The sequence below is a fragment of the Sander vitreus genome, chromosome 17 (assembly GCF_031162955.1).
Source record: "Sander vitreus isolate 19-12246 chromosome 17, sanVit1, whole genome shotgun sequence".
In the NCBI taxonomy this organism is placed as follows: Eukaryota; Metazoa; Chordata; class Actinopteri; order Perciformes; family Percidae; genus Sander; species Sander vitreus.
In genome coordinates this window covers 8,750,876-8,778,039 of record NC_135871.1, presented here as the reverse complement: position 1 = coordinate 8,778,039, position 27,164 = coordinate 8,750,876, and the positions used below count along the sequence as shown (strand labels likewise).

Sequence of the window (27,164 nt, the reverse complement as noted above, 5' to 3'; positions counted from 1 at the left end):
TGTGTGTGTGTGTGTGTGTGTGTGTGTGTGTGTGTGTGTGTGTGTGTGTGTGTGTGTGTGTGTGTGTGTCATGAAGGGCAAAGAGGGGGACAAAACAGAAAATATGTATGGAAGCAAGGATTTTCTGCACTAATGTTACATATTTAACAGTATAAAAAACAATAGCAGGTATAAGAGATCCTTTATGAGTCACATTTTGGTGTCAACCCAAGCTAATTTGCTCAGGAAGCACATATTCCAGTAAATACAGTCAGCACACATAATTTAGAGGTGTTGTTTTTCTGTAGATGTGACTGGAATGCAAAAAAACATTATTATGAAGTGTCTGCCAGCTATAGCTTTAGGTCTGTGGTTTGTGCAGCTTCACGCTTCGACAGGAAATAGGGATGAGCTGGTTTTCCTGTCTCTCTTCATCTATACTTTGTTTAGATTTACATTTCACAAGGATCTTTGCTTGAGCACGCTGTTGATTTTGTGAGTTAGGGTTGTGTGATCAGTCATCACAGATGCATTACAATTCTAATCCACATCTTACTTACCTTACCTGTATTGTCATTAAAGGGGCATTTCGCATGGTCAGAATGGAAGCAGAAGGGGCCGAGATATCCTGAGTTCTAGTCTTTAGTAAGGGCCAAACTCCAAAAGTCTTGCAAATAGCACCTTTTCATCAGGATTCTTTTTTTTTATTTTAGAAAGCACCCTTCAGAGCTACAGGAGACATTGTGCACATGTTTTCACAGGCTGTACTCCTTGTGAAGAGCAGTGTTGAAGTTACTTAAAAATGTTACATATTACACATTAAAAAGTAATTACATTGCATTACATTACTTTTTACTTCACTTTCTTTTCTCAGCACAGCTGCATCAAATGAGCCTTTAAACAACTGGAAATCCTCTACACTTCACTTATTCTGTAGTTACCATGTGTAAAAATAGAAAACCAAACATCATTTTACCAAGTGGTCTGCCTACGTTTTAGAGGTATGAAAAGGTGCTGTAAGTGATGCCACGCGTTTTTTAGGCTACAGCATTTTTTGTCACATACAGCAAACATCTCCTCACTATCCGCTAGCTGCCTGTCCCCTGAACACACCGTAAAAAAAACCCTGCAGTCTCTGTACAAACACCAACAAAAACAAACTGCGCCAACCTGCACCACGAAACATAACAAACAGTGTTCCAGTCAATAACCGACAAGAAGGATTTGGGGGTGGGGGTTGGGGGGTTAGTGCGCGGAAGCACGGAAGGGAGAGGGAGGGGCGAGCTTTTACTGGCCATTATCAGCTAGCAGTAGTGCAGTCCTCACAGTGAGGCAACGAGCTTCACACATCCTCCACCTCTGAACAAACCCAGGTGACTCCCAAGGCTAATAGGTAACATTAGCAAGCCAGCCAAGAACACGCATTTAAATACAATAACTTTGGAGCTACCGGGAGTCCCATTTCTCCTCATTTGATAGACCCTAACTGCTTCCCCACACCTCCATGCCATGCGTCCAGCTAACTTGTCCCGGACCAGTCTCAGCACTGAGTTCATAGAGCAAGCTCATATCAACCCTCCATCAAACTCCTGGTAAGACAGCGCACAGATCGACTCCCAAAGTGGAAGTTACGGAGCCTGACTTGATTTAGTAACTGTAATGTGATGATTACATTTCATATTGTAAACCCTTCTACTACCCTTTACTCAAAAAAGGGGTCACATTACAGTTGCTGCCCAACACTGGTCACAATTAATCGGAACTTTGCGTGTAAAAGATTTGAAATGCCCAGAATTATAAATCTACTAACATACACAGCAGGTTTGTTAGAATTGATCTTTTCCTTTGCATTGTGTGAATGTGTAGTGAATCCAGTAAATCTAGCGAGTGCACTCTTCCTTTTGGGCTGATATCAGCAAAGAGCTCTGTTGGTGATTGACGTCTCGTAACCACCAATTAATGTGCTCGACAACCTTGACTTAGAATGCCACCATTCCATAATAACCACATTATTAAATGATAGGGGGGACCAGACTGTAGCTACTATTAACTAAAGCAATTTCAATCTAATTAGTGATCATTAGTTCACCTGTTTAGGATGTTTGGAGATGTTTTAAAAGATATAGTTTGACATTTTAAAAAATACACTTGTTTTCTTTATTGCTGAGAGTTAGATGAGAAGCGCCAAGCAGCACCTGTGACTTGTGACATCCTGTGCCTGGCTAGCTGTTTCCCCATATATGAAAATAATAACTTCTTATCAATCTTTTGATCCAACTTTCAGCAAAAAAAGTGTATGTCTGGGCGCCTGGATAGCTCAGTTGGTAGAGCAGGCGCCCATATATAGAGGTTTACTCCTCGACACAGCAGGCCCAGGTTTGACTCCAACCTGCGGTCCTTTGCTGCATGTCACTCCCCCCTCTCTCTCCCCTTTCATGTCTTCAGCTGTCCTGTCAATAAAGGCCTAAAAATGGCCAAAAAATAATCTTAAAAAAAAACAAAGCCACCATAACGAGCTAAGAGCCACTGACACATGTTTTTGTTCCTTCACTGTGGCCTTGGAAGGGTTTAGAAAAACGAATGGTTTGCTTGATCCATTGTGTTGGATTACTTGTTGCCTGTTGAACAACTAAACTAGTGTAAAAAAAAAAAAAGTGTGTGTCTCAAAATGTCAAATTGTTTCTTTAAAATGATTTAAAATATAAACTAATCGATTAGTTGTCAACTATTAAATTAATCACCAACTGTTTTGATACTCGGTTTGAGTAATTTTGTTAGAAAGTAAGGTCAAAATTCAATAATTCCAGCTTCTTGAATGTGAATATCTTCTGGTTTCTTTACTCCTCTATGACTATCTTTGAGTTTTGGAGAAAAAAAACAAGACCTTTGAGGCTGTCATCTTGGGCTTTGGGAATCACTGATCAACATTTTTTCACCATTTTCTGACATTTTATAGACCAAACAACTAATCGAAATAATCGAGAAAATCGACAGATTAATCGCTAATGAAAATAATCGTCATTTGCAGCCCTACTGCTGTGTTTAAAACCAATAAAACTGCGTAAACCTTCTCATAGCAATCATAACTCTACTTGCTAAAAGCACCCTCTTCCTCCTCCTCCTCCTCCTCCTCCTCCTCAGGTTTTCCAGCCTGTGGTCTGAATCTCATCACTGGCTCCTTTTCAAAACAGGCTCACAAACATCATGATTGATTCAGCCACTATCCTCCTGGATCTCTCAATGCCTGCCCGGGCTGCAGATTAATTTCCTTTTCCTCATCTTAATTTTTACTCATCGCTGCTCCATAAAAAGGCTAAATGTCAAGCATGCCTGACTCCTTCTAGTGACACGTCTATTCCAGCAGATAATTACCATAAGGAAATAGATGCTTTAGTGTGCAGAGGGGAATTTAATTTACTCTGACATCCTCACAGCATAATGCATTCCTAAAGAAAGAGAGTTTTTCAGTTTGCAATTGACTTTTTAGATAAATTGGACTATTTAATGTGATTATCAGTCTTGAACGCCTTTGACTTATTAAGGTGTTGAAACCAATTAAGGGTTACATGCTGCTCGTGCTTCCAAATGTGAAACTGTGAATACTGCTTAAAGATCCATGAAATAGGAACCAGCCAGAGCCTATTGTTCGGTAGTCGAGCGGCTACATTGCCTGATGATGTTTTGAGACTTGCCAGGTAATGATATTAATTACAGCAACATGGCTTGCTTCAGGTTGTGGATTAACCTGAAGGAGCAGAGGGTTATGTTTAGTTTGATTTACAGCCCGTGCATGTAGTATAATCTTAAAGGCTACAGAATTAAGTAGTCCTGTAAAACCTTGAAGCCCTCTGCAGATATCTGCTTCAATTTGTCAGCATATCCACATTAATAATAACAATTTCCACATGTTTTATAGAAGTCAGACCTTAGGACTATGATCAGCAACTCAGCCAGCATTGAGAATTGATCCCACCTCTGCAGTAACTTCTCTAAAACCTTGACTGAATCATTGTCCTTACAGTGTTTTGCCTCTCAGACCTACAGTGAGTGAAGCTGCTGTGTCACTGGGCCGCATCTCTGGGGCATGGAAGACCACAGTCATGATTGGGCACCCCTGCGTTCGCTGATAGCGCTGAGTCACATTTCAGTCCTAGCATTCCCTCTGTGTGGCCTCAGGAGTCGCTCATCCTGCAGTTTTTTTTCCCCCACACCTGCTTGCGTCCAAAGCCTGCAGCTCCTGACCTTATAGAGAAAGCAGTGCCGCCGCCGAAGGCATTGAGGAAGTCAGCAAGTGTTGCTGCAATCCATAATATGGCCGTGAAGACACAGCAGGCCACAGTGCTCCTGCCCAAAGTTCCTCCTTTTGCAACCAACTGCCTGAATGTTGTGCTTCTTAGGAGATAAGGGCAGCCTCCCACGAAAGGTGACTCAGCAATCCAACACACAGCCTCTCCTGAGATAAGGTTGCTCCAGGGGCCTGAGGACAGTGGGATCCTGGGGGGGGGGGGTGGGGGGGTCACAAGCAGAGAAAACTGAGGAAGTTAAATTCACAGTATAACCACTACTTTATTCTCGGAAATTGAGTGTGAACTTGTAACTTAATCAGCAGTGAATACATAAACAGTTCTGGAGGGAAAAAGCTCTATTTTAAAAGTAGAAGCTTTGAGTACATGAGTAATTTGAAATACAGTAATTACAGCAGAGGTACAGCACTCCACCAGATATTCATATGAGATAATAATGACAGGACATATCTGAAAATGAGAGGTGAGTTATTTAAGCCAATCCAGAGGTGTAACTCATTATTTATTTAGAATTTCCATCAATATTAATCCACAATTTATATTTATTTTAATGATGTAGGACAGTATAGGCCCCCATCCACTCTGTGGCTTTAACTACACGACTGTGCAAGAGATTGACACTTAGATTGGCATTATCAGAATATTGGAATGAAGTTATTAAACATCTTAACCTCTTTGTCCATACTATATGTATGAATGATGGCAGAATGCAGGGAGATGAAGTGTTGCACCCTATCCCGTTATATGTGCTGCAGACAGTAGGCTGCGGTGACGGTTTACTAATTTACATTCAGTGTTGTGTATCTCAGTTTTAGGTCACTTCCAAGCAGTTTTGAATTTAGATAATTGACTTTGCAGCAAAACTTCTAATGTTACAGTTAAGATGAGTCTCGCAGAGCTCGTATTGATGGAAGCATCTGAAGCTGAAATATCTCTGAGCCAGTAGTATACTTTTGGTTTGTAGACTCCTGCACACAAAACCCAAAGGGAAAACCACATTGCAGTGAATATAATGCACATGCATGATGGTCTTCTGCAGGACTGAGCCAGTAACTCAGTGAGGATGCACTCAGTATGCAGGCATCTTAAAACCGAAAGTAACAAAGAGTAACACGTTGAAAAAAAGAAACCAATGTGTCCAGATTCGGACATTATCCAGATTGTGGACACTTGCAGGTGTGATGAGGCAGGACAGAAGCTTTGACACTATAAGGGTGGCCATGACTGGAGAGAAAGAGCAAAGTGAAATGGATGAAACATTAAAGAGACAAAGAAAAACTCATTATATGGGAAAGAAAACAGTTGTGTTAATTTCATGGACTGCTTCAGCGTGCCAGAACAGGTGACAGAAGGGGAGCTGTCCAATATGCAAGTAAGGAGTCCCCCCCCACCGCTTCCTCGGTGAGAATGAAATAAATAAACAATGAATGGTCCACTCTCCTCGCGCGCCTCATCCCATCTCATGCATGGCTGCCAGTAATGGTCTACTGGGTGTCAGCTTTTATTGGCACGGCACAAAGCAAGTGCCAAGGGCTCGGAGGCTCGACTCCCCGCTGCAGACTCGGCCTGTGGATAAAAGCGAGCAAAATGCCCCAGCCGAGCTCAGAGACATAGTCATGTTGGGCTGGAACGAGGAAGTGCAGTGGAGAGGGGAGGGACTCCGGGCGCAGCTCCATGGGGCCGCCGCGGCGCTGCGACCTTCTGCACATGGAGCCGGGGAGAGTTGGAAGAACTTCATACTGCAAACTCAAGGAATAGCAGGTAAAGTGACTTCCACTGCGCTTTTCAGCTCCCAACTAATCTCAAAGGCTAGGTCAGCACCTCTACAATGAGCTCTTTTTCTTTTCAAGAGTTTTAGGAGACATTTTGCACCTGACTGGAAAAGACTCTCCTTTAGTTTCGGTGCAGGTGCGCCGCAGCATCAGATCCCGCTTGGTGCGCGTAATTCTCGGGCGGTATAGGACGTGTAACGGATTAACAAACGAGTGTACTATTTTAAAATTAAATACAGACAAATATATTCACTTTTCCGCGTCATTTGTTACTAAATATACATCAGTTTAACGGAAGTAGTGGAATGTTCCCTATTTTTCCTGTGTCTTTTTTCTCTTTTGGGAACATATGGATAAATTATTTCACAATCACTTAGATTTATATAAACATACTTGTCTCGTTTTTTAAGATTTACTTTACTTCTTCTTTCGTTCGCAATTCGTTAGAATTGTAACCTGTTTAATAGGTTTTTACACTCCTGTTATAGCCTATGTAGCACCTGTTGCAACAGATGTGCGCGCTCAGTAAACTTCAGATGGTCCCTCTGTATCTTACGTTTGATAAAAATATTAAAATACACATTTTCAGGAGAAAAAAAAAACAACTTTTGATTAAGAAGCACATTTTTCGGGGGCCAAAACCAAACTGTATGTGACAATATTATAGCACTGTTTAAACAGGAAATCAGTACGCACAGAAACTGTAGCCAATGTTTCTTGTAAATTAATAACCGATAAATCGGATAATTTCTCATACCGTTTAGCTTTGTATTCACCTGTTCGAACCACAGTCTCAGTTCGTTGTTTAACGTCTGTGTGAAGGGAAGAAAGGAGACTCATGTAGGCAGGACTGATACAAGTTTTTACAGTGCTGAGGTGGAAAGTAGTTCATCAACGCCCAGGCAGAAAAACAGCAACAACTCTCAAACTGTTGAGGAAATTTCCTCTTTTTTAACACGTTGCAAAAGTTGAGCCATGTAGGTTGAGCCTCTGCAAAAAATAAAAATAAAAAAAAATTTACATACAGTATGTAGCTTCTTTTTTTTTTTAATTATTATTATTTTATCTTTAAAGTGGCGATGTGTGATGCAAAGCCCCGAGTCAACGAGTTGCCATTAGTTTGTCTAATCTGAAACTGTGAGAGAGCATCTTCAGTTTTTGTAATAGGCCTATACGTTTTTTTTTTTTTTAGGCAAATATGAATGCATTTGAAGTTTGCTTTCAAGTAAAAAGTTATTTTTCTATGAGTTTGAAACATTTTAGGGAAGTTAATAATTCACTTAAATCACACTTAAATGCAAATATTCAACAAAAAGTAACACTTGGAAAAAGTAGAAAAATAGGTTTGATCTCAGACGTTAGATCTGTTTTAAACTCGGATAGGGAACCCCAATACCTGCACAAATAGGACTTTTTCGTATCTCAGCTGAAAGTGCTGCAAGTCTGTCTGCAGATACACCATTTTTCTTGTCAGTAGAAACAGAAGTAGGTGTGGGGGGGGGGGGGGGGGGAGGGCAGAGGAAGGCAGACAGTTATTAAAATGATTGTACTGTCTGAATAGCAGAGTAGTGAAGTGTGTCAGATGCAAATGAAGGAAACTTCTCTTCAGCGCACCTTTACTCTCCCCTCACCCCCTCGATAGGCTCCCAGAACACATCCGCTAACACTATCTACCCACTTACACCCATACATTTCATGAATTACTGATGAGAGTCTCCATGTGCATATGAACAAAGGTGACCGTGCAAACACATTGCTTGGAGGTGTAGGATAATCTCTAATCCTAATGACTGATAAAAAAGCACCCACAGCTTCATTAGTTCTCATGAAAACCACATGAGTGAAAATTAATAACTCAGATATTTTCCTGAATTGTCAGAAAGTTTAGTAACTGTAGGAAAAGCGGAAATGTTTGGCAGCGTGTGCGAGAATAAAGAATTTGAATTATTATTTATATTGTTTGTGCATAATCAGAGTGAGGTGCAGCACTAATGAGCGATGAAACTGGATTCACATAGTGATGATATATTACATAGGCCTACTGATGTATTTTAATGCTATAACATGTTTTATTGCAGCCAAAGATCTAATTGTCATAAGCAGAAACATATAAAAAATATTTAACATGAGCGTCCTTTGCCTTAAATCCCACTTTTATTTTGTTTTGTAAATGTTTAATCACTCCATAAAAGGATGAGTGATTAAACAGATTTTTTTTTAAATGGATTTTTATTAAATGGATTTTTATTAAATCCTAAAAACATTTCAATTTAATGAATTTGAATGAGATGAAACTTAATTTAATTCTAGCTGACACTGTTTTGTGTGACTTTTTCCCCCCTACCATTTCTATACTTGAGTGTTGCCTCATGTTTTCCTGTTCATTTTGAATGTGTCTCATGTATACTAATTTAAACATACACTGTACACACCAGTGTCTAAGCTTCCTCCTGGGTTTCCAAGCTCTGCATGGTGTGGTCCTCAGTATCTGTTAACGGTTTCGTTGTTTCTCATCTCCACCCTGCTCCCTGGTGTAGCTTTTGCACCTCACTATGAGCAGACGCCTCCAACCCCCCACCCACACCATTCAACAAACACACACACACACACACACACACACACATACACAGGAGGAGGACCGAGAATTCTTTCAACCCACAAGCCTCTTCCTGCCTCTCCTCACTTGACGTACTCCGACCAAAACTTTTCCAGTCCCCCTGCACTATGTATCAGAAGCCTTTTCTGTGACTTCCATTTCACTGGTTGAAAGATTCCACCTGCCCCCAGTTCATACACACACACACACGCACACGCACGCGCACGCACACACACACACACACACACACACACACACACACACACACACGCACACACACACACACACACACATACACACTCCTCCCTGTAACAACCAGGACATGAGCAATAAAGGGTAAAAATCCAGTTTTTTTTTTCACAATATCAGTTTGATCTGATAAAATAAATGAGAAAAAAAGTCGTGACTGGTTAGGTGGATGAACACGTTTTAGTTTCTTATTAAAAAGTATGTTATCAAAGTAGGACTCCAAAGTTTGGAAAAGAAAAATGAAGGCACACTCTTTAAATCACAACTAAAAACAATATGGGAAAACTTTGTAACGCGTAAAAAAACGAAAACATAGTATCACAAAATAACTACTTCCTGAATACTCTACGTGCACCTTACTTTCCACATGCCTACGCAAGTGGGTTGTGGTTGAATGAAGGAACTCTCTTTTTTATTTCTGCCGAAGCCCTCCCTCCACCAACACATCCGTGTTTCCCCTCGCACCATCTGCCCAGAAAAAAAGGGCACACGAGAATATACCCCCCTCTGCCCCCGACCTCCTAACTCCAGATGCTGAAGAAGTGCGCTGCGGAGTCGTAGCTCAGCAGAGTAACACGCAACACCCCTGTGTTGTGCTGAACAAATCTTCTGCACCAGTGACCTTTGCCCCCCCCCCCCCCCACCCTTCCCTTCTCCTCCCCTCACACTTGCATCCTGGGTGTCTGCAGGCCGCCGAACTCCTGACTTGACTCCGCAGAATATTGTGCGTTGCGACACAGCGGCCCAGTCGCTTCCCACTATTTGTTCCAAATGTGTGGAGCCATCTGTCAGTAAAACAGGAAGGCCTAGGTTCCCCTTCTCCCTTGGGCTCGTTTCGCTATTTTCGGGAGCTTCACTTCTCCCTGAGTGGCTGCTTGGACTGGGCAGCGGCCCCACCAAGGGCTTCTTGAAGTGGCGGAGCTGGGGCTGAGGCTGTCGGGCCCATCTGCTGCAGGCTTGAGGGCCATCCATTATTAATGGGGCCACGAGCACTGGTGACTCCTCAGATATTCAGTCCTGGCCAGAGGATTGCTTCTAAAAAAAAATCATAAAGACAACTTCTCTGTCCTTCGGCCTGCTTTTTCTGTTCTTTTCTCTGCACCTTCCTGTTGCAATTGCTCTTCTGACTTCTTGCCCTCCCATTGCTATCTTCGTTCTCTGCCTCTAAATCTATCTGCTTCTTCTCTCTCTCTTTTCTGTCCTCCCCTCTCTTTGTTTCTGAGTGTGGCTTGCATGCGTCTGTGCCCAGGCCGCGGGCTCAGCGATGCATGCTCAGTAAATTAGTGAGAACACGAGTGCCGATCAGCTGGGAGCGCCAAACACCCGCATACTCGTGACCTGGGGCCAGTTAATTTTCTGCTTAATTTTGCGGCAGTCAGTTTGCATTTTTGGATGATTACGTGGCAGGAAATTAACAATAAATAACAAATGTGGTCTGAAAGCCCATTCCCAGCAAGCCTACCAGCGGGCCCCATCAGCCGGAGCCAAGCCACTCTCCAAGCTCAGTCGCTCTGTCAGACTTGTAATGAAAATGTCTGTAATTCTTTGTAATGTAATGTGGGGGGACTGTGGGGTGTCTGCGGCGGTGACAAGAGTGATCTCACTGAGGTGACAAAGCCACGCCGAGAAGTACACCCTTTATTCCACTCTGGCTTTTTATAATGTTGTTTCCTCAGCCTGCACTTGATTAAACTTACATACGTCTCCATCTCCATCTCTCTCCCATTAGAGTACCTGCACCGCATGGAGACAGAGGAGGCCCAGGAAATGGCCCAGATGCCAGGTAAAAGACTACCTACTGCATGATTGAGACGTAGAGTGCAGAAAGTAGATACAATAGGCCCAACAAACAGGCTCTTACACCACCCGGAGGTAATTTTGCTTATCCTGAATGAGACACGTTGAGGGGCTGCGTGGTGAGTGATGGGTGTTTGCTGGTATGTTTGTCTCCCCAGGCAGGGACAGCCCCCCTGCCAACGAAGCGTCCGAGGAGGCAGAGGAACCAATGGCCGTCCCTGAGGACCTGTCAGCCGGCTCCACCAACCCGCAGAACAACAGAGGGGACAAAGGTACGAGGCAATATCTCACCAAATGCACCCACAGCCACAGCAGAACAACACTGATGCTTGTGTAAATGTAAGAAAACATGAATTGTAGTGTGTGAGTGTATCCATGAAGCAGCAATCAAAATGAGTCAAACCCACTGCAGTGCCTTGCCCAAATGTAATGTAGTCACTCCCAAAGCTGGAGTGAAACGATTAAATGAAAGAAATGTCAGTATCAAAAGCATAACATATATATATATATATTTTAAAAAAGCATACAAATGTTTTTATAACTTAATCCCATACACATCCAGAGGGAGATATTTGCTGTTCCAAATCCCTTGGAAAAATTAATTTTAAGCTGCAAAGAGACACATTTAGGTCATTGGCAGAAAAGGTAAAAAAAAAAAAAAAAAAAAAAGAATCCCTTTGATCCATGGCATGTCATTAATAAGCCGAATCTTAAGGAATAGCTAATGTGGCCTTGATTTGAGTTTGTGAACACCAAGCCAGGGAATATCATGGTGAAAATAAGGATGAAGCATGCTAGGGGGATTCACATATATTTATCTCAAGTCTCCTAACATGGGTGGTTTGTGAAAAAACAGGAAAGTTCAAGGTGGAATCATTACTGGTCATTAAAAGCTAATCGCTTTTACATGACAGCGGGATGAATCAGACATAACATACAGTTTAAATAGGATAAGTAAGGTATTTTTTTTTTGCTTAGTATTATTATTTATTAATAGCTTGTCAAACATAAATACATCCACTGAATGTCCAAAATGTTAGGCACCGTCACAGCTTTCAGGACAGATGAGGCGAATCCACATGAGAGCCAGGTCAATATTTTATTTGTTTTGAAAATTTTGAAAAGAGGTGCAACTCAGGATCACAAAGACGTGGGGTTATATATTTTCTTTTAATCATGACAAATGATTTTAAATGATCAGAAAAACCAAGCATGACAGCTGACCATCCTATCGGTGTTTTTCCACTTATCCAGATGACGGCAAAGATTACCACCACACAGTACAAAAAATAAAATGTGAGAGAGGAAACTGAAATAGGGTGTGTAAGAGTTTCCTAAGAAGAACTTGCCATCAGGCAGTTTCAACACTCCTGAAGATGAAGAGTTCAGGAACAGGGCCAAGCTCAGAGAGATCAGCACATCACTACACCACATAGGTCACACACCTGCGCGCACACACACACACACACACACACACACACACACACACACACACACACACACACACACACACACACACACACACACACACTTTCTTGAGTTGTGAGGCGCCGAGCTCAGCACAGGCAGGAATTTTCTGAACAAGTGCTGCAAAACATTTAAAATCGAGTTAGGGAGCGTTTGTAGAGCCATGTTTTATAAGACTGTGTACATCTCATCTCAGTCGACAGATGGACGTTTAGTACGATCTGGGGAAAAAAGGAAATAGTCAAAAAGCAGTTGATTTAAATGTTGCACTTTCATCGGCAGCATGTAAAGAGAGTAAAGGGGGCACAGCTGGTGGCTTCTATGTATGACTTGATGTACTATATGTGAGTTTCTGTTCATATCCCAACAGTAGGATCACTTCACATTCGACTGTGTGTGCACATGTGTCTATATAGGGACAGAGAGAAAGAAGGGAAGTGCAAGTATCTGGTACATCTATGCATGGCTGCCCCTGTGATAAAAGCCCAATTGAGTTATAATTATCGCCCAGGATCATGTGCTGCTCAGTTCTCTGTAGTGATAAAAAGGCATAAAGCAGAGGGACTATATGTGGGACATGGGACCTCAAAGTATCGAAAGCTCAAAACCTCAAAACCCAGGTTTGTTTCCTGTTGCAAATAAGTCTTCACATCTTGGGATCGTCACTGTTGCTGCGCATTCACAATGCTGCAATCCACACATATATGACTCAAAGCATAAGGGAGCTTTAAAGGTCAAAATGAACCCTATTTTGTCCTCCATATCAGTGTGTTAAGTACACTGTCACAAAATGCTAATTAAAATTTAATTGAAATTAAGAAAAAAGATAATTTTTTTGGATGGAGAGATATTTGGTTTAAGTTACAAGGTGGTAAAATGACCTTCTGAACATCCCAGTGAAATAATTTCTGTTTCACTTTCCGTGATTCAGACGCTCCTTTGCTATTTCAGAGACATGAGACTAAGAGGGAGACTGAGCTGTCTAGTTCCCGAAAACATGGAGGAGGTTGAAAGTGTGAGGGGGAAAAGAAGGCTGTTTTTGGTGTTCCTGCAAGTCGCGTTGAGAGTGTTGCTGCCGTGGTTTAACATATGCGGTTCCACTATGCACACAGGGTTATTTTCAGGCAGTGAGAGCAGCGCAAGTCAGTAACAGGAACCTCCAGCAGTCTCCCTGTGTTTCCACGCTGCAGAACTAACACACTTGCTAAGTTGCTTCCTATCTGCTATCAAACTCTTTCAATATAGCTTGATCATTTCTTCTTTTTATGCCAAAAAATGCTTTGTGTTTAAAAGAATATGTACTATAGCTTCTTTCTTTTTTATTTTACATTTGTTGGTTGCTTCTCTCAGTATTGGTCATTGTTTAATTATCTGCTACAGAATGTGTTACCCCTTTATCTGTAATCTGAGGATTATATCCACATCAACAATTTATTGTGACCTATTTTGTTTGCCTGACACTCGCTTCCCAAAATGAGCAAATCAGGATGTGTGACTGTGACAAACAAGACAAACAGTAGAAAGCCTTCTTCCTATTCCCAATTCAGTCACAACTTCCCCATATCCATGAGAAGTAGGTGGCAGCCCAGCATTCATAGTTCCCTTATGTCTGCTTCACCTGGCTGATAACCTGAGTGCCTCACTGGTATATTAGATGTCTCAGGAACTGAAAACCAATTGCAGTGTTCCAACAATTCTGAAATTAGTGAGAATAAACCGTCTACACATTTTTTTTTTTATATTGAAGAGTTATTCCTGAATCAGTGGCAACATTTCCATGTGCAGAGAAATGCCTCTCTTGTCAATACTGAGCAAGGCAATAGTCTGATTAAGTCTTTTTATTGGTACATCATTTTACAAATCAATGTTGACATCAGCCAAGTACTTCAGATACCCATAAAAAGTGTGTCAACCAGAGGTTATGTGGCTAAAACCATAAATTAAATTAGGAGGGTTGAAGTGGTGTTGCCATTGAGTTTTGCTTTCGAGCTCTGTGATATGCAAATGCAAAGGTGACTCGATAACTTGCCCTCAAAAATCCCTTCTTACGTCACTATCAAAGCGCGTATGCCTGACTGAAACGCCTTGGTGGCTCAAGTGAGAAATTCAAAAGCTTGGTGTGCAACACGTGCAGCGTAAATACTCCAATAAAGATCACTCCGGCTGCTTAGTGCAGGTTGTAATTCTCTTTCACCTCTGCAAAAGTGAGTAGGACATGTGCACAACCTGACTGCACTTCACAAAATGTCACAGAAGGTGTAAACATGTCTTAAGTCAGTGATTCCCAACTAGGGGTGTTCATACCCCGAGGGGTACTTCTGCTGTTGCAAAGAGGAATGTGGAAAGATTGTGGAGTAGCTTTAGTCATTTGAAAACATAGAAATTACAATTTAAATACACATTTGCATATTGAGTCACCTGAATACCACTTGTTGAGAGTGTGTGTAATGTAGTAGTGGGCAAGCAGAGGAGTTGAAACAGTTGTTAGCTGTAATGGATAAACTGTTGTAATAGTTAGATAAAAGTAATGGATAAATGGTTCGAAAGGAGGGGGTGAGCGATCACGGAAAACTTGTGTCATGTGGACACCCCGACAGAATTGTTGTCATTACTTAGAATTCCTGATGGGGGGAGACAGAACCTACGCACAGTAGCTTTAAAGTAATGGATACACAGTTAAAATAGTTAGCCTAAAGCAACGGATAAACAGTTGAAATAGTACGCTTAAATTACCGGATACACAGTTGAAATAGTTTGCTTGAAGTAACCCTTACATTTTTAAAATAGTTACCTTAAAGGGGCTCTAAGCGTCTAAGCGTCATGCGTTTTTTAGGCTACAACATTTTTTGTCACATACAGCAAACGTCTCCTCACTATCTGCTAGCTGCCTGTCCCCTGAACACACTGTAAAAAAAACATTGGTTTCTGTCGACAAATGGCAACAACAATAAACTGCGCCAACCTGCACCACCAAACATAACAAACAGTGTTCCAGCCAATAACCGACAAGAAGGATTTGGGGGTGGGGGTTGGGGGGTTAGTGCGCGTGCACATGAAGGGGGGTGTGAGGAGTGGAGGAGAGAGAAGCGTGAAGAGCGAAGTTAGCTAGAATAAGTTAGCCTCCGTTTTGTTTGACAATACTTTGAACGTCAACAAGAAGTGACGTCGCCCAACATCGCTTAGAGCACCTTTAAAGTAATGGATACACAGTTGAAATAGTTAGCTAAAAGTAACCCGTAAATGTTTAAAATAGTTAGCTTAAAGTAATGGATAAACAATTTCAATATTTAGCTTAAAGGGATGGAAACACAGTTGAAATAGTTAATGTAATAGATACAAGGGGAAATAGTTGAAAGTAAGGGATACTAATGGTTGACATATTTAGCGAAAGGTAAGGAATAGTTAGTTAAATTAGATAGCTCAAATTAAGCTAAAAACAGTTTAGTTTGCTAAAGGTAATGGGAGAATGGCTCAAATAAATGGTTGTGTAGAAAAATGGATATTTGGGTTCATCTGCATGGGGTTTGGGAGTACAACTGACAAAAACTGTTGACAACCACTGTCTGAAGTTAAATCTGTAAATGCATACATAAGCCAGAGAACTCCCAAGTGAAACTAAAGGCAGCATGGCAATAACAGCAACAGAGTTGTGTGTTAACACATAGCAACACTTAAAAACCTTGTCATCCACGTTGCATTACATTACATTACATTTTGGATGCACATGTAGCAAGTTTGGAAACTAGTTTATACACAGTTCTGTACCATAACTCATCATCATCTTTTGCACATTGATAGAACTTAACACCAACATAGCACCATTTCGTTTTTTACAAAGCTTTCCCTTCCCTTTGCGTGCACGGCTGGTATCTCTCTTATCTCATCTGCTCAGCAAAAAACAAGACAAGACAGCAAATTGAAAAAAAAAAAAAATGTTGCGTGGAGATGGACGATCGGATTATGTGACTGATCAGAAAGGCGATCATAAACGTCTCATGATCCATCGCTGTTAGTTCTCAAATTTCGCTCCACCTCCTGCTCTCTATGGGAAACATTCTGTGGGGGATTTATGTTCCCTTGGTGGCTCTCGGCAAAAACAAGACTCCTGCTAAAAAAAATGTTTCAGTTACTGGCTGTTTTACAATTCCTTTCCCGTGCTTCCCTTTCTGTCACTTCTCCATAATTCTTGGTAATTTCAGTTAGACAGGCTCTCTTTCTGAAGCTTCCCCTTTTCCATAGATTCCTATATTTCATGATTTCCACTTCTTCCTCTTCAGTTGTACAAACAGAGATAGAGGAATGGGGAAATCAGGCTGCCACAGTGACATGCAAACCACAGGCTGATAGCTGTGGGACTTGCATGATCTGTGAGTTCTCTTAAATGTTTCTAAAGTTCGTTAGTGGGAAAAGAAGGAGCTGGTCGTTCAGCACAGAGGACACTTCTCTTTTCTGATCACTCTAGGAACACCAGATATCACGTAGAGATTATAGTATAATATAAATAATAGTTGGCCTTTGTCAATCATGCAGCATTTACTTTCTGTGTTCTACAGACCCACTGATTAGTGAAAAGGTCAAATGCGAGTTTGTCTCATGTGTGCCTGTGTGTGTTCATCGCACTCTGTGGCTCTGATAGACACCGCTGTCGTCCCTAGGTTCACACTTCCTGTGTCTCTGTTTCCTGTTTATCTTGCTGTCATTTGTTTCACCAAAGTGTGATGGTGTGAGATGATCTGTGTTTCTTCATCACTGACATCCTCAAACAGTATGCATGCTATCCACCTGTGTATCCTTGTGAAAAATACTATTCTGCTTTGAAATAAACAAGCACTGTATCTACAGTATAGTCTACAGTTTAGAGGAGTAGGCGGTGGCTTGATCTTATCAGACATTTGCTGAGTTTTCTCAGGCTGAATTCACAAAATGCCTGAAGTAAGAGGGGAAGTTTGTGAACTGCCAATGCATGATCCTGGTAAACATAAAATTGTTGCATTGAGCACTAAAGGAGGTTTGCCATTGCACAACTGTTGTTGCCCTAGTTCTATTAAAGTGCAGTTGCATTGCTATTACATACAGTACAGTGTCCATCCAGACAGAGGAACGAGGGAATGAACAGAATTATATTGACTACAATAACGTACTGAATGAATCCAAATAAAGCCAGGCCATGTTAAAGTTCAGTTTCTTGGCTGCGAGAAACACAGTTTGAGTTCATCAGCATAGTCTTTATAAAATGAGCACATATGTATTTTATTTGAACAAGTAACAAAAACAATGTAACACATAATATGATGTCTCATTCATAGAAAAAAAAGGGAACTTTATGGAAAAAACATAAAAAGCCAAACAATAATTTAACAATGACAATCTGTCAGGTCAATTATGAAAAAAGTATAAAATAAAATCAATTAAAATAGTGAGATTGACAACAACACTAAATAATAATAATAGAAAAGCTATGTTTTACTTATATCTGTTAGATATAAGTAAAACATAATTCAGTGAGGACAGTCAAAAAATCGTTTGACTTTCCTATTATGCAGCCTTACAGACCAGGCAAAGGCAACTTCAAGGCTACATCACAATGTTACAATAAGCAGCTCTTATCTATTCTCCTGTCATAGTATCAATATCACACTGACAATTTCCCATCTTTAGTATATAACATCATGAAAGAACCATGCTCGTATTCTAAACCGTGGCCCCCCCCCCCCCCTTGCCCTTTTTTCCAGCCTATAACATTAAAGTTGAGGCTCGCAGTGATGAGGAGAATGGGCTGGCCTGTGACATGAATGGCGTGGAGGAGGAGGAGTGCGCGGAAGACTTGCGCGTGATCGATGCCTCGGGGGCCAAGGTGAACGGCTCACAGCCGAGCCCCGAAGCCAAGGCCTTCTCCTCGGCTGGCGGTATCCGGCTGCCCAACGGGAAGCTCAAGTGCGATATCTGTGGGATAGTTTGCATTGGCCCCAATGTGTTGATGGTGCACAAGCGGAGCCACACTGGTAAGCCACCTGCAATAATTCTTGCCCTTCCTTTGCACCCATGTTTACTGTTAGTAAGACAGGATGGATGAGGGGTAGAAAGGTGTTTGCTGTGGCTCCCGCCCATGTTCAGAACATTTCTTTAGACTTTAAGCTAATAAATTAGGCTCAGAGTTGTTGTCTCCCACTAACACAAGCAGTATCACAGTGTACATGCTGTAGCTTTGCCTACACACAAACATTAGTGATAGATAAATAAACTTTAGAGCCTGTTCCTATGTTTGCAGTCACACTTATAATCAGTCGTAGCGGTAAAGGCATCCTTGCGTTTGGCTGTATGCATGTAAACCTTCCCATTGTGCGTGAAATAGACTTTGAGCACGCCATTAGCATTCATTATTGTTCATGTAAATGACTCTGAATTCCCACAGGACAAGCAACAGTTACTGATCAAATTATTGTGTGTGACAAAGTAGCAGAGATAAACTTGGTCTGACAAAAAAAAAAAAGAGTTGAGAAACAGGATATCTGCGGACGATTAAATGGAATCTCTATGAAGTGACAATTATCTGGCTATTAAAAGTTTTTTCAAATTTCAAAATTGATATTCTATTGTAATGAAGCCAAACCAGTGGTGGGGAACATTTTTGAAAAAGGCACTTAACTGTCAAGCTTTAGAAACTAATGAAACTCAAAATGGAAGAAAGGAACACTAGACTAATGTAAATGCAAAAGAAACTACAATAAAAGACATAATGAAGTGCCTCTTATTTAAATAGAAAATATTCTGTAGTGAGTCTTTGCTCCTGAAATGCATTTTTAATGAATTTCCTTTTTTATATATTTTTGCTGCTTCACTGGTGACTCTTATTTTATGGGGGGCCTTTGAAAAAAAGAAGAAGAAAAAAAGCCATATTAAAACGTTCTCACAGAATGCCACAACACTCGGAGAGGCTGGATATTGGTTTATTCCAGAAGCGCTGATCAGGAAGACTGGCTCTCAACACAAAGTGTTTCCTCCGCTTTATTCAAATGAGGCTGAATTTGCATTGTGATGTGCCGCTCTTATTTTAGAGACGAAGAAGAGGAAAAAATGAGATTTTCAGATCAAATTGACCTAGGCAATGGTGCATTACGGAACTGGCAGGCTGAGTCTGAAAGGCTCTTGTTCGATCAGAGCGCCAGAAGTCGGTGGGGCAGGGTGAGCACGGAGAGATAGAGTGTCAGTCTGCTGTGAAACCCTCTCTCAGGCTGCTGGATCGCTCTCTGCCCCCGAGACGCTCCATCATCTGGCTTGTTCTGGCGCTCGGGATGCTTGTTGTGCAGTGACCCCGCATTCCTAGAGCAGCAACCCGCTTTTTCATCCACATAGAAAAGACAAAGACTGTGCTTTTATTGTTGTCAGTGGAGGAATCAAACATAGTGAGGTTAGGGAGAGTGGTGCAATCAAGAAAAACATTTTATGCTAAAAAAAAAACAAATTATGAACTGCCTGGTAGGGTACATACAAAATACAAAAAAACCTATAAAATTGGGTGCCAGTAAAACGTACAAGTTATTATTTTTTCTTTGTGTTTTATTCGCCTCATAATGGTAAAGCGCCTTTGTTGTGCTCTTGTCCTCAGGAGAACGTCCTTTCCAGTGCAGCCAGTGCGGGGCCTCTTTCACCCAGAAGGGCAACCTGCTGCGTCACATCAAGCTCCACTCAGGGGAGAAACCCTTTAAGTGTCACCTGTGCAGCTACGCCTGTCGCAGGAGGGACGCCCTCTCCGGACATTTACGCACCCACTCGGGTGAGTATCCACAGGCCACCCACACTGAATACTTCCACACTCATGGTAATGGTAGGGCCGCTGGGTTAGAGCTGAAGATCTTTGCCTGAACCCGACGGGACCCGACGGGATATGACGGGTTCGGTCTTAATTTCTATCATTTTACATGGGCTCGGGCCAGGCTCGGGCTTGTGCTCGGTAAATGAGCAGTCAGGTGATGCGTTTTGATTAGGGCTGTCAAACGATTACATTTTCTTAATCGCGAATTAATCGTTGAATTTCTATAGTTAATCGCGATTAATCTCATGTTTTATCACATGATTAAAATTCTATTATTTTGCATTTCAGAACTGTTTTTAAGTACATATTAACAATGGAAAGCAATTCTTACCAGTGTATCTTGATTGGGAATCAAATGAATGCAAAGAAAGTGACTTTATGAACTTGAAGAAATTTTAAGATTTGTATTTGTTGATTATATATATATATATATATATATATATTATATATATATATATATATATATATATATATATATATATATATATATATATATATATTATAGTGTCAATATTAGGGTTGGGTATTGTTTGGTTTGGATACCAGTGCTAAAGCGGTACTTTTAAAACGGTACCGGTGCCTTACTGGTGCCTGAACCGATTTAAAAGAAAAGAAGGGTACTAAACAGTTGGCGACATTAAAGAACGGCTTGTTTATTGCTAAGGCCATATCGTCAAAATTAAATGTTTAATAATAATGTAATCACTATAACAATAACTTATTTCACTAGTAAATAGCTGTTGACATACATGACAATAACAACCACCAGATGGGAAAAGGGCATTTAACAACAACTTTGAATGCACCACAAGGCTGTAAATTACCAGTTTCATTGAACGCACCGTCTGTGTTTTTCTGACAACGGCAGCTGCATCCCGGTGTTGAATCCTCTACAATGAAATACAGTCACACTTTACACCATTTAGCGTTAGCTGTCAGCATTGTAACTGTGTTTAATCCAGCTACTAGCTAGCGGTAGGCTAACATTAGCTGCTGTCGAGTATAGTGTTAACTAGCTAGCGGTAGCCTAGCGGTAGGCTAACATTAGCTGCTGTCGAGTGTAGCGTTAACTAGCGTCATGTGCAGCGATGTTTCTGTTTCCTGTGACGTCTGTTTCAGAGCATCAGAGAGAAGTGCAGGCATATCAGTGGCACCGGAATGAGGCACCGAAGTCCGCGTTGCTATTCCTGTAGCAGCAGGATGTGTTACAAGGAAGTACAGCAAAATAGTAGCCTGTTAGGCACGACGCAAAGCTGAGTGAAGTGAAAATAAATTAATAAATGGCGGCATGCGATTAATACGATTAAAAAAAAAAATTAACGCATTATGCTCGGCCCTTAATCGCAACGCGTTAATGCTGACAGCCCTAGTTTTGATTAGCGCGGAAATGGATCTGAGGAGGTGAAACAGGGGCTGGCCTCTGGAGGACTTATTTTATTTCTTTGTTCCAACTTCCAAGTGGCCTATAGCCTACGTTAGTCATGAATAAATTAAGTTAAAAAATGTATAAATGACTCATTCTTGACAAAAGACAAAAGAGCTGTGTGCATGCGCACATTTGAATAATGTCGGGCTGTAAATGGGTTTGGGCTTTTAAAAAGCTGTCAATCAAAATGTACTTGTCTTGGCTTGGGCCGAATTCTGTCGGGCTCGGGCCTTGTCGGACCTAACTTTTAAGGCCTGATTACAGCTCTACGCTGGGTGCCTTTACCAAAGGCATGACATGTTCTGCAGTGCATACAGTGAGAGCTCAGGGCTTTATAAGGGGAAGTTGACAGGGTGTAGATATGGTGTCACTTTTTTGTGTGCAAATGCTTTGCAGAAATATGTGTTAATGAAATCTTTTGGCTGTAAACAGTACACAGCCTGCTCTAAATAGTTCAACAGAACATTGAAGGGATAACCTGCAAAATGGTTTTTGCATTCCAGTTTCAAATTTGAACGTTTACCTGCAGCAATTAGTGAAAAAAACAACAACGAAGCACTTTGTTATTTTCCACAAGTTGGTGTGCATAGGCACTGGACTGAATTAAATAAGGAGCAAAGGCAAAATGAATCAGAAAGCTTACAAACTAGGGAGGCCTATGCTTAAAGGAAAAGGCGGGAATTATTTATTTCTTTTACAATTTTCTGTGTCATCATATCCCATGAAAGGCTTAAAACCAACAGTGTGCCAATCTGTCTCTCAGTACTTTCCAACTTCCCTACTATATTTATGACACTCAGTTCCAATCCCATTTATTCATACTGAAGACAGGGTTTTTTTTTTTATATGTTTAAAGGTAATGTCACCCACTGACACAGAGTGGCTCATGTATGTGTTTGAGAGGAATTAGCTACAGTAGTGGCTCATGCTCAGGGCTGTAGTCAGAATTTTCGAAATACTGAGGTCATAAGTCTCTCCCGCTCTAAATATTCTGATCACAGTGATAGACAGATAAGAATATATTTTTTTACTACTCCTATTTTCAATATTTTATTTATCCAACTGTTCCTCTAACATTTCAACAGATTACATTCCATGACTGTGGGTCTATTATTATTTAGTTTACTGTAAAAGGCTTCTTATTTTGTTGGTGTAAGAGCAGTTCATCTTAATCAAGTCTCCACAGCTCAGATTATAAAATACCCACCATGAGTACGTTTTGATGTGTAAACTCCCCTCAAGTTGCTTCCTGAATTTCCCCAAAAATACAGAGGACATGACCTCAGTGAGCTCAGTATTAGCTACAGCCGTTCTCTGGACTGGGGCGGTACTGCCAGGTCTTTTCCTTGGGTTTTCTGTCGACAAAGCATTTGTAGGTGGGGCTTTTTTTCTATGTCAAACCACTCTGTTGTTTGTCTTCTTCTATTTATTCCAGTCAAACTGGGAATGTAAAAAAACATCACTTTCTGTTTTACTTCCAGGAAAGAACTACGAAAAAGGGAATTTAGAACAGCATACTATAGGTTGAATCATTATTGTGTAACTAAACCAAAACGTATGAATTAAAAATGAAAAAAAAAAAAAGGTTATCACTTTAATATCAACAATCACATAGAATATGACACTGCTCTGTTCACTGATCTAATGTTATTTCTTTGCAGTTGGAAAACCCCACAAGTGTGCTTACTGTGGGCGGAGTTACAAGCAGCGCAGCTCTCTCGAGGAGCACAAGGAGCGCTGTCACAATTACCTGCAGTGCATGGGGCTGCAGAACAGCATGTACACAGGTCGGTGCCTCACCAGACGCACACTTCACTTTTCACCCAAATCCGATGGCCTACTTTACCCTGAGTGCAGGTCTATCTATGCATGCAACAGCAGTGTGCCATGAATCTGTTACGAAATGCTCTAACAGATCAGCTCAAATTACTGTCATTTCCATTTGAGTGTATAAGCTCATGCAGAAGTTCTTTAGCTATTTAAAATGACTGCAGAGATAAATAAGGTCAATTTAATCATGGTGTCAGTGTAAAGTCCTGTATTTGTCCATATATACTCGGCAGTCATAAACTGAATGAACTCACTATGGAGATATTTCATGTGCAGGGTGCTGTAATCTTCTGCATTGAAGCCTAGAAACACATTTATACCTCATCTGTGAGCAATGAAGAAATACTATTTTTATAGACCAAGTGCTTCACATGTGTCAGAATAGTCCGCTCTGTGCTCTGCGAGAAAAAATACCATCAGACCAGAAACTACCATCATGTGTCATCAGGCGCCAGTTCATCACTTTAAGCAGAACAAACTCAAATTACTTTTGATTCTGAAATCTACTTTTCTGTCTTGCTTTCCAGTAGTAAAGGAAGAAAGCAACCAGAATGAGCAGAGGGAAGACTTAAGCCAGACGGGATCTGACAGAGCCTTGGTGCTAGACAGACTAGCTAATAATGTAGCTAAGCGTAAGAGCACTATGCCACAGAAGTTTGTGGGTAAGGGCTGAAATCTGCTTCCTTTGTGTTCGTAACCTATGCACCTATGAAAGCTGCATAGGTGAAGCTGCAATGTGTTTTGTGTTAATTACTTTTTCTCTGCCACCCTGGCTCTGCAGAATGCATGCAGTGAAAAAAAAAAGTCTATTTGTGCAGTTTAGCCTGATCAGGAATTGTTCAGTTGTTTAGAAAAGCCTATATTTAAATATTTACAAGTGTTTAACCCTGCATATTAATTTTACATTAAGATGTTGATAATCTTCATAACAAAAGAGGGAGAAAAATAGAATATTAAGAGGTCGAGGGAAATACTAGTATGAGTCTAGAAATACCAATAGGAGACCATGAGACCAGAATAAAACAATTACAATTACAGTAAGTCATTTTCAAACTAGAGAGGAGCATGCTTGGTATTAAAGTGGTTAAATCACAAGATGCAGGTGAAAGTTGAAGTATAAACTTCACATTGCTCTTCTGTCTCTCTCCGAACCCTCAGGTGAGAAACGTCTGTCAGACCTCTCCTACGACGCAGGAGCAGGCGAGCTGATTCAGCCCCATGTCATCGACCAGGCCATCAACAGCGCCATCAGTTACCTGGGGGCCGAGTCGCTCCGGCCTCTGGTGCAGACCTCTCCGGCCTCCTCTTCCGATGTGGGCCTCAGCTCCATGTACCCCCTCCACAAGCAGGCGGGCGAGGGCCACGCGGGGACGGGCCACAACCTGTCGGCCAAAGACAGCGCAGCCGAGAACCTGCTGCTCCTCTCCAACTCCAAGTCCGCGTCCAGCGAGAAGGACGGTTCGCCCAGCCACAGCGGCCAGGACTCCACAGACACCGAGAGCAACAACGAGGATCGTCCGGGCGGGGCGGCTTCCGGCCTCATCTACCTGACCAATCACATCACATCAGGGGTGAGAAACGGCATGCTGCCTCTGGTGAAGGAGGAGCAGCAGAGGCAGTACGAGGCCATCCGGGCCAGCATAGAGATGGCTTCAGAGGGCTTCAAGGTGGTGACAGCAGACGGGGAGCAGGTGAGGGCGTACCGGTGCGAACACTGCCGCGTTCTCTTCCTGGACCACGTCATGTACACCATTCACATGGGCTGTCACGGCTTCAGAGACCCCTTCGAGTGCAACCTCTGTGGTCACCGGAGTCAAGACCGATACGAGTTCTCCTCTCACATAACGCGAGGGGAGCATCGCTACTGAGCCCCTTTACACCGGAGAGAACACACACACACACACACACACACACACACACACACACACACACACAGACAAATAGGTGTAGATATGGAAAATATGCCTCACTCATGCAGACATGCACTGGAAATAAATGCATAGAAATACATCATGTAAATTACACTGTTGATGTCTGAAAGTTGTCTTTTTTATACAAAGTATGCATGTTTGTTGAACACAGGTAAATGCACAACTATACAAAAAGGATTTTTAAATACCATGCTCAAAAGGACGAGTAGTAAGAAACAAATGTATGTATGATAATAATGTTCCATGTAGACAACACAGGGGAGCTACTGTGCCACAGTAGGACAGTTTAGACTTGAAAGGGGAAAGACATGCAGCAAAGGGCCACAGGTTGGAGTCAAACCCGTGGCCGCTGCGTTGAGGAGTGAACCTCTATATATAGGTGTCCGCTCTACCAGGTGAGCCAACCAGGCACCCTCCTACAAAGGTTTTTAAATTATGTATTTACAGTTGCCACGTGTATAAAATGTATAAATGTGTCTTTTCTTTTGGAAAACCAGGCAGCAACTTTTTTTTCTAGATTTAAAATAGAAAAGATTTCCAACCTAAGGTGTAGTATGTTCTGCAGTTGTTTTCAGTGCAGGAAAACTCATTTTAAAATCGGTATTAAATGCAATCAATAAAAACAATCAATGTAGATAACCCCACATTTCCTTCTAACGTTTCAACCTGTTCTTGTATTTGTAACAACCTACTATTATTTATATCACAGTTACATGCCTGTCTGTTTTTGTATTTATTACAGTGATTGATGTTTGTCTGTAGAGTAGTTAATAAAAGCTGCATCTCTTTCTGTCCAACTGTACTAAATGTGTTTGAGGTGAAACCTGACCGCTGCTGGAATTTATTTTTTAATTTTATCCGAAGAAAATGTTATCCGGCCTTACCTGATGGCTAAGAATTACATCGCTCACAAAATGACGAGGAGCCATTTCAGATTTGAAGGAGCTTTATGCTTGCAAAATATCAATAAAGGATATTTTATATATGCACAAAGAGTGGGGAAGTGTTTTGTTTTTCAGTGAATGGGTGTAGTAATAAGGAGAATGTATACTTGAGGAAGTTGTTTAATGACTAGACTGCTAACAGCCCTGCTATTGGGATCATTTTTATATATTTATATACACGTTTTTAATAGGATCGTTTTCTTAACTGGACTGTATTAACCACCTGTCAAAGAATATGGAAATGTCCACATTAAAGTGAAAATGATTCCTGGAGTTAATGCAAGGTTTCTCTGAGTTTTACCTTCCAAGGAAATATGGAGATTTCATTTCACACTTTCGAACCTTCTAAAATAATTAAGTTTAGATGTCATTCAAGATGCTGCTCACTTCTACCTGTCAAGGAAGAGCCAAGAAAGAGTGAATGACTGGCACTGAAGGGTGAATAAATAAACACCTCTCCACATACAATTACCAATGTGTGGTTGAAAAGTACAGTCTAGATTTAGCACAAAAAAGCTAATTTCCATGAATTATTGATCTTACCCTTCAGTGTTTTTGTAGTTACAAACCATACTTTGCATAATTTCCAACTAAAACACTTCTTCATATTATCTTGTAATTTACAAAGGATGCCAGACAGACAGAGAATGCAAGGCTGAAACATCACAGTGGCATTTGTCTGCACAGAGACCCTTGTGTTAAAATTGTGACATCAAGGGAATACTGGTAGCATAAGCTGCATGTGAGCGTGGACACCCTCCATATACACACACACACACACCAGCATGTGGACATGTGCCGTGTCCAGGACCTGAAGAGTGTGGCGCTCTGAGGGGCTGGGACAGAGAGGATCAGGCACTGGAGCAGAAGGCAGGGGCCGGGGCTCTGAGGGCCAGGCCTGTCTGTAGAGGCTCGGCGGAGGCCGGCGAAGAGGAGCTCGGCGGCGTTGTGCATCGACAGCCTCGTCCAGATGGCTGCTGTGTGATTTAGCAGAAACGGGAAGCAGCTGTGGCCAGCGCTGAACCTCACACGCTTGACTGGGACCCAACAGTGGAG

The 27,164-nt window shown here is 41.5% G+C and overlaps 1 protein-coding gene and 1 long non-coding RNA gene across 8 annotated transcripts; one reads left to right on the top strand and one right to left on the bottom strand.

The window, feature by feature from the left end:
• Window positions 1-645: 645 nt before the first annotated feature.
• On the bottom strand, window positions 646-7,519 carry LOC144532868 (uncharacterized). The gene is made up of 2 exons (XR_013503379.1): window positions 6,813-7,519; window positions 646-4,473 (listed from the first exon to the last, which is right to left on the bottom strand). It is a non-coding gene; the product is annotated as an uncharacterized LOC144532868 (long non-coding RNA).
• ikzf1 (IKAROS family zinc finger 1 (Ikaros)) lies at window positions 5,731-25,340 on the top strand. Of its 7 annotated transcripts, none has more exons than XM_078273805.1 (8): window positions 5,733-6,044; window positions 10,630-10,683; window positions 10,856-10,969; window positions 17,897-18,166; window positions 19,771-19,938; window positions 23,065-23,190; window positions 23,764-23,895; window positions 24,392-25,340. In XM_078273805.1, the coding sequence occupies exons 1-8, from the start codon at window positions 5,750-5,752 to the stop codon at window positions 25,099-25,101; spliced, it is 1,869 nt and encodes a 622-aa protein (XP_078129931.1). In that variant the 5' UTR covers window positions 5,733-5,749; the 3' UTR covers window positions 25,102-25,340. The 7 variants fall into 7 exon arrangements, with proteins under 7 accessions (XP_078129935.1, XP_078129931.1, XP_078129930.1 ...); XM_078273804.1 differs by having other exon boundaries at window positions 5,735-6,044; window positions 23,761-23,895; XM_078273806.1 differs by lacking the exon at window positions 23,764-23,895 and having other exon boundaries at window positions 5,735-6,044.
• The last annotated feature ends 1,824 nt before the right edge of the window (window positions 25,341-27,164 follow it).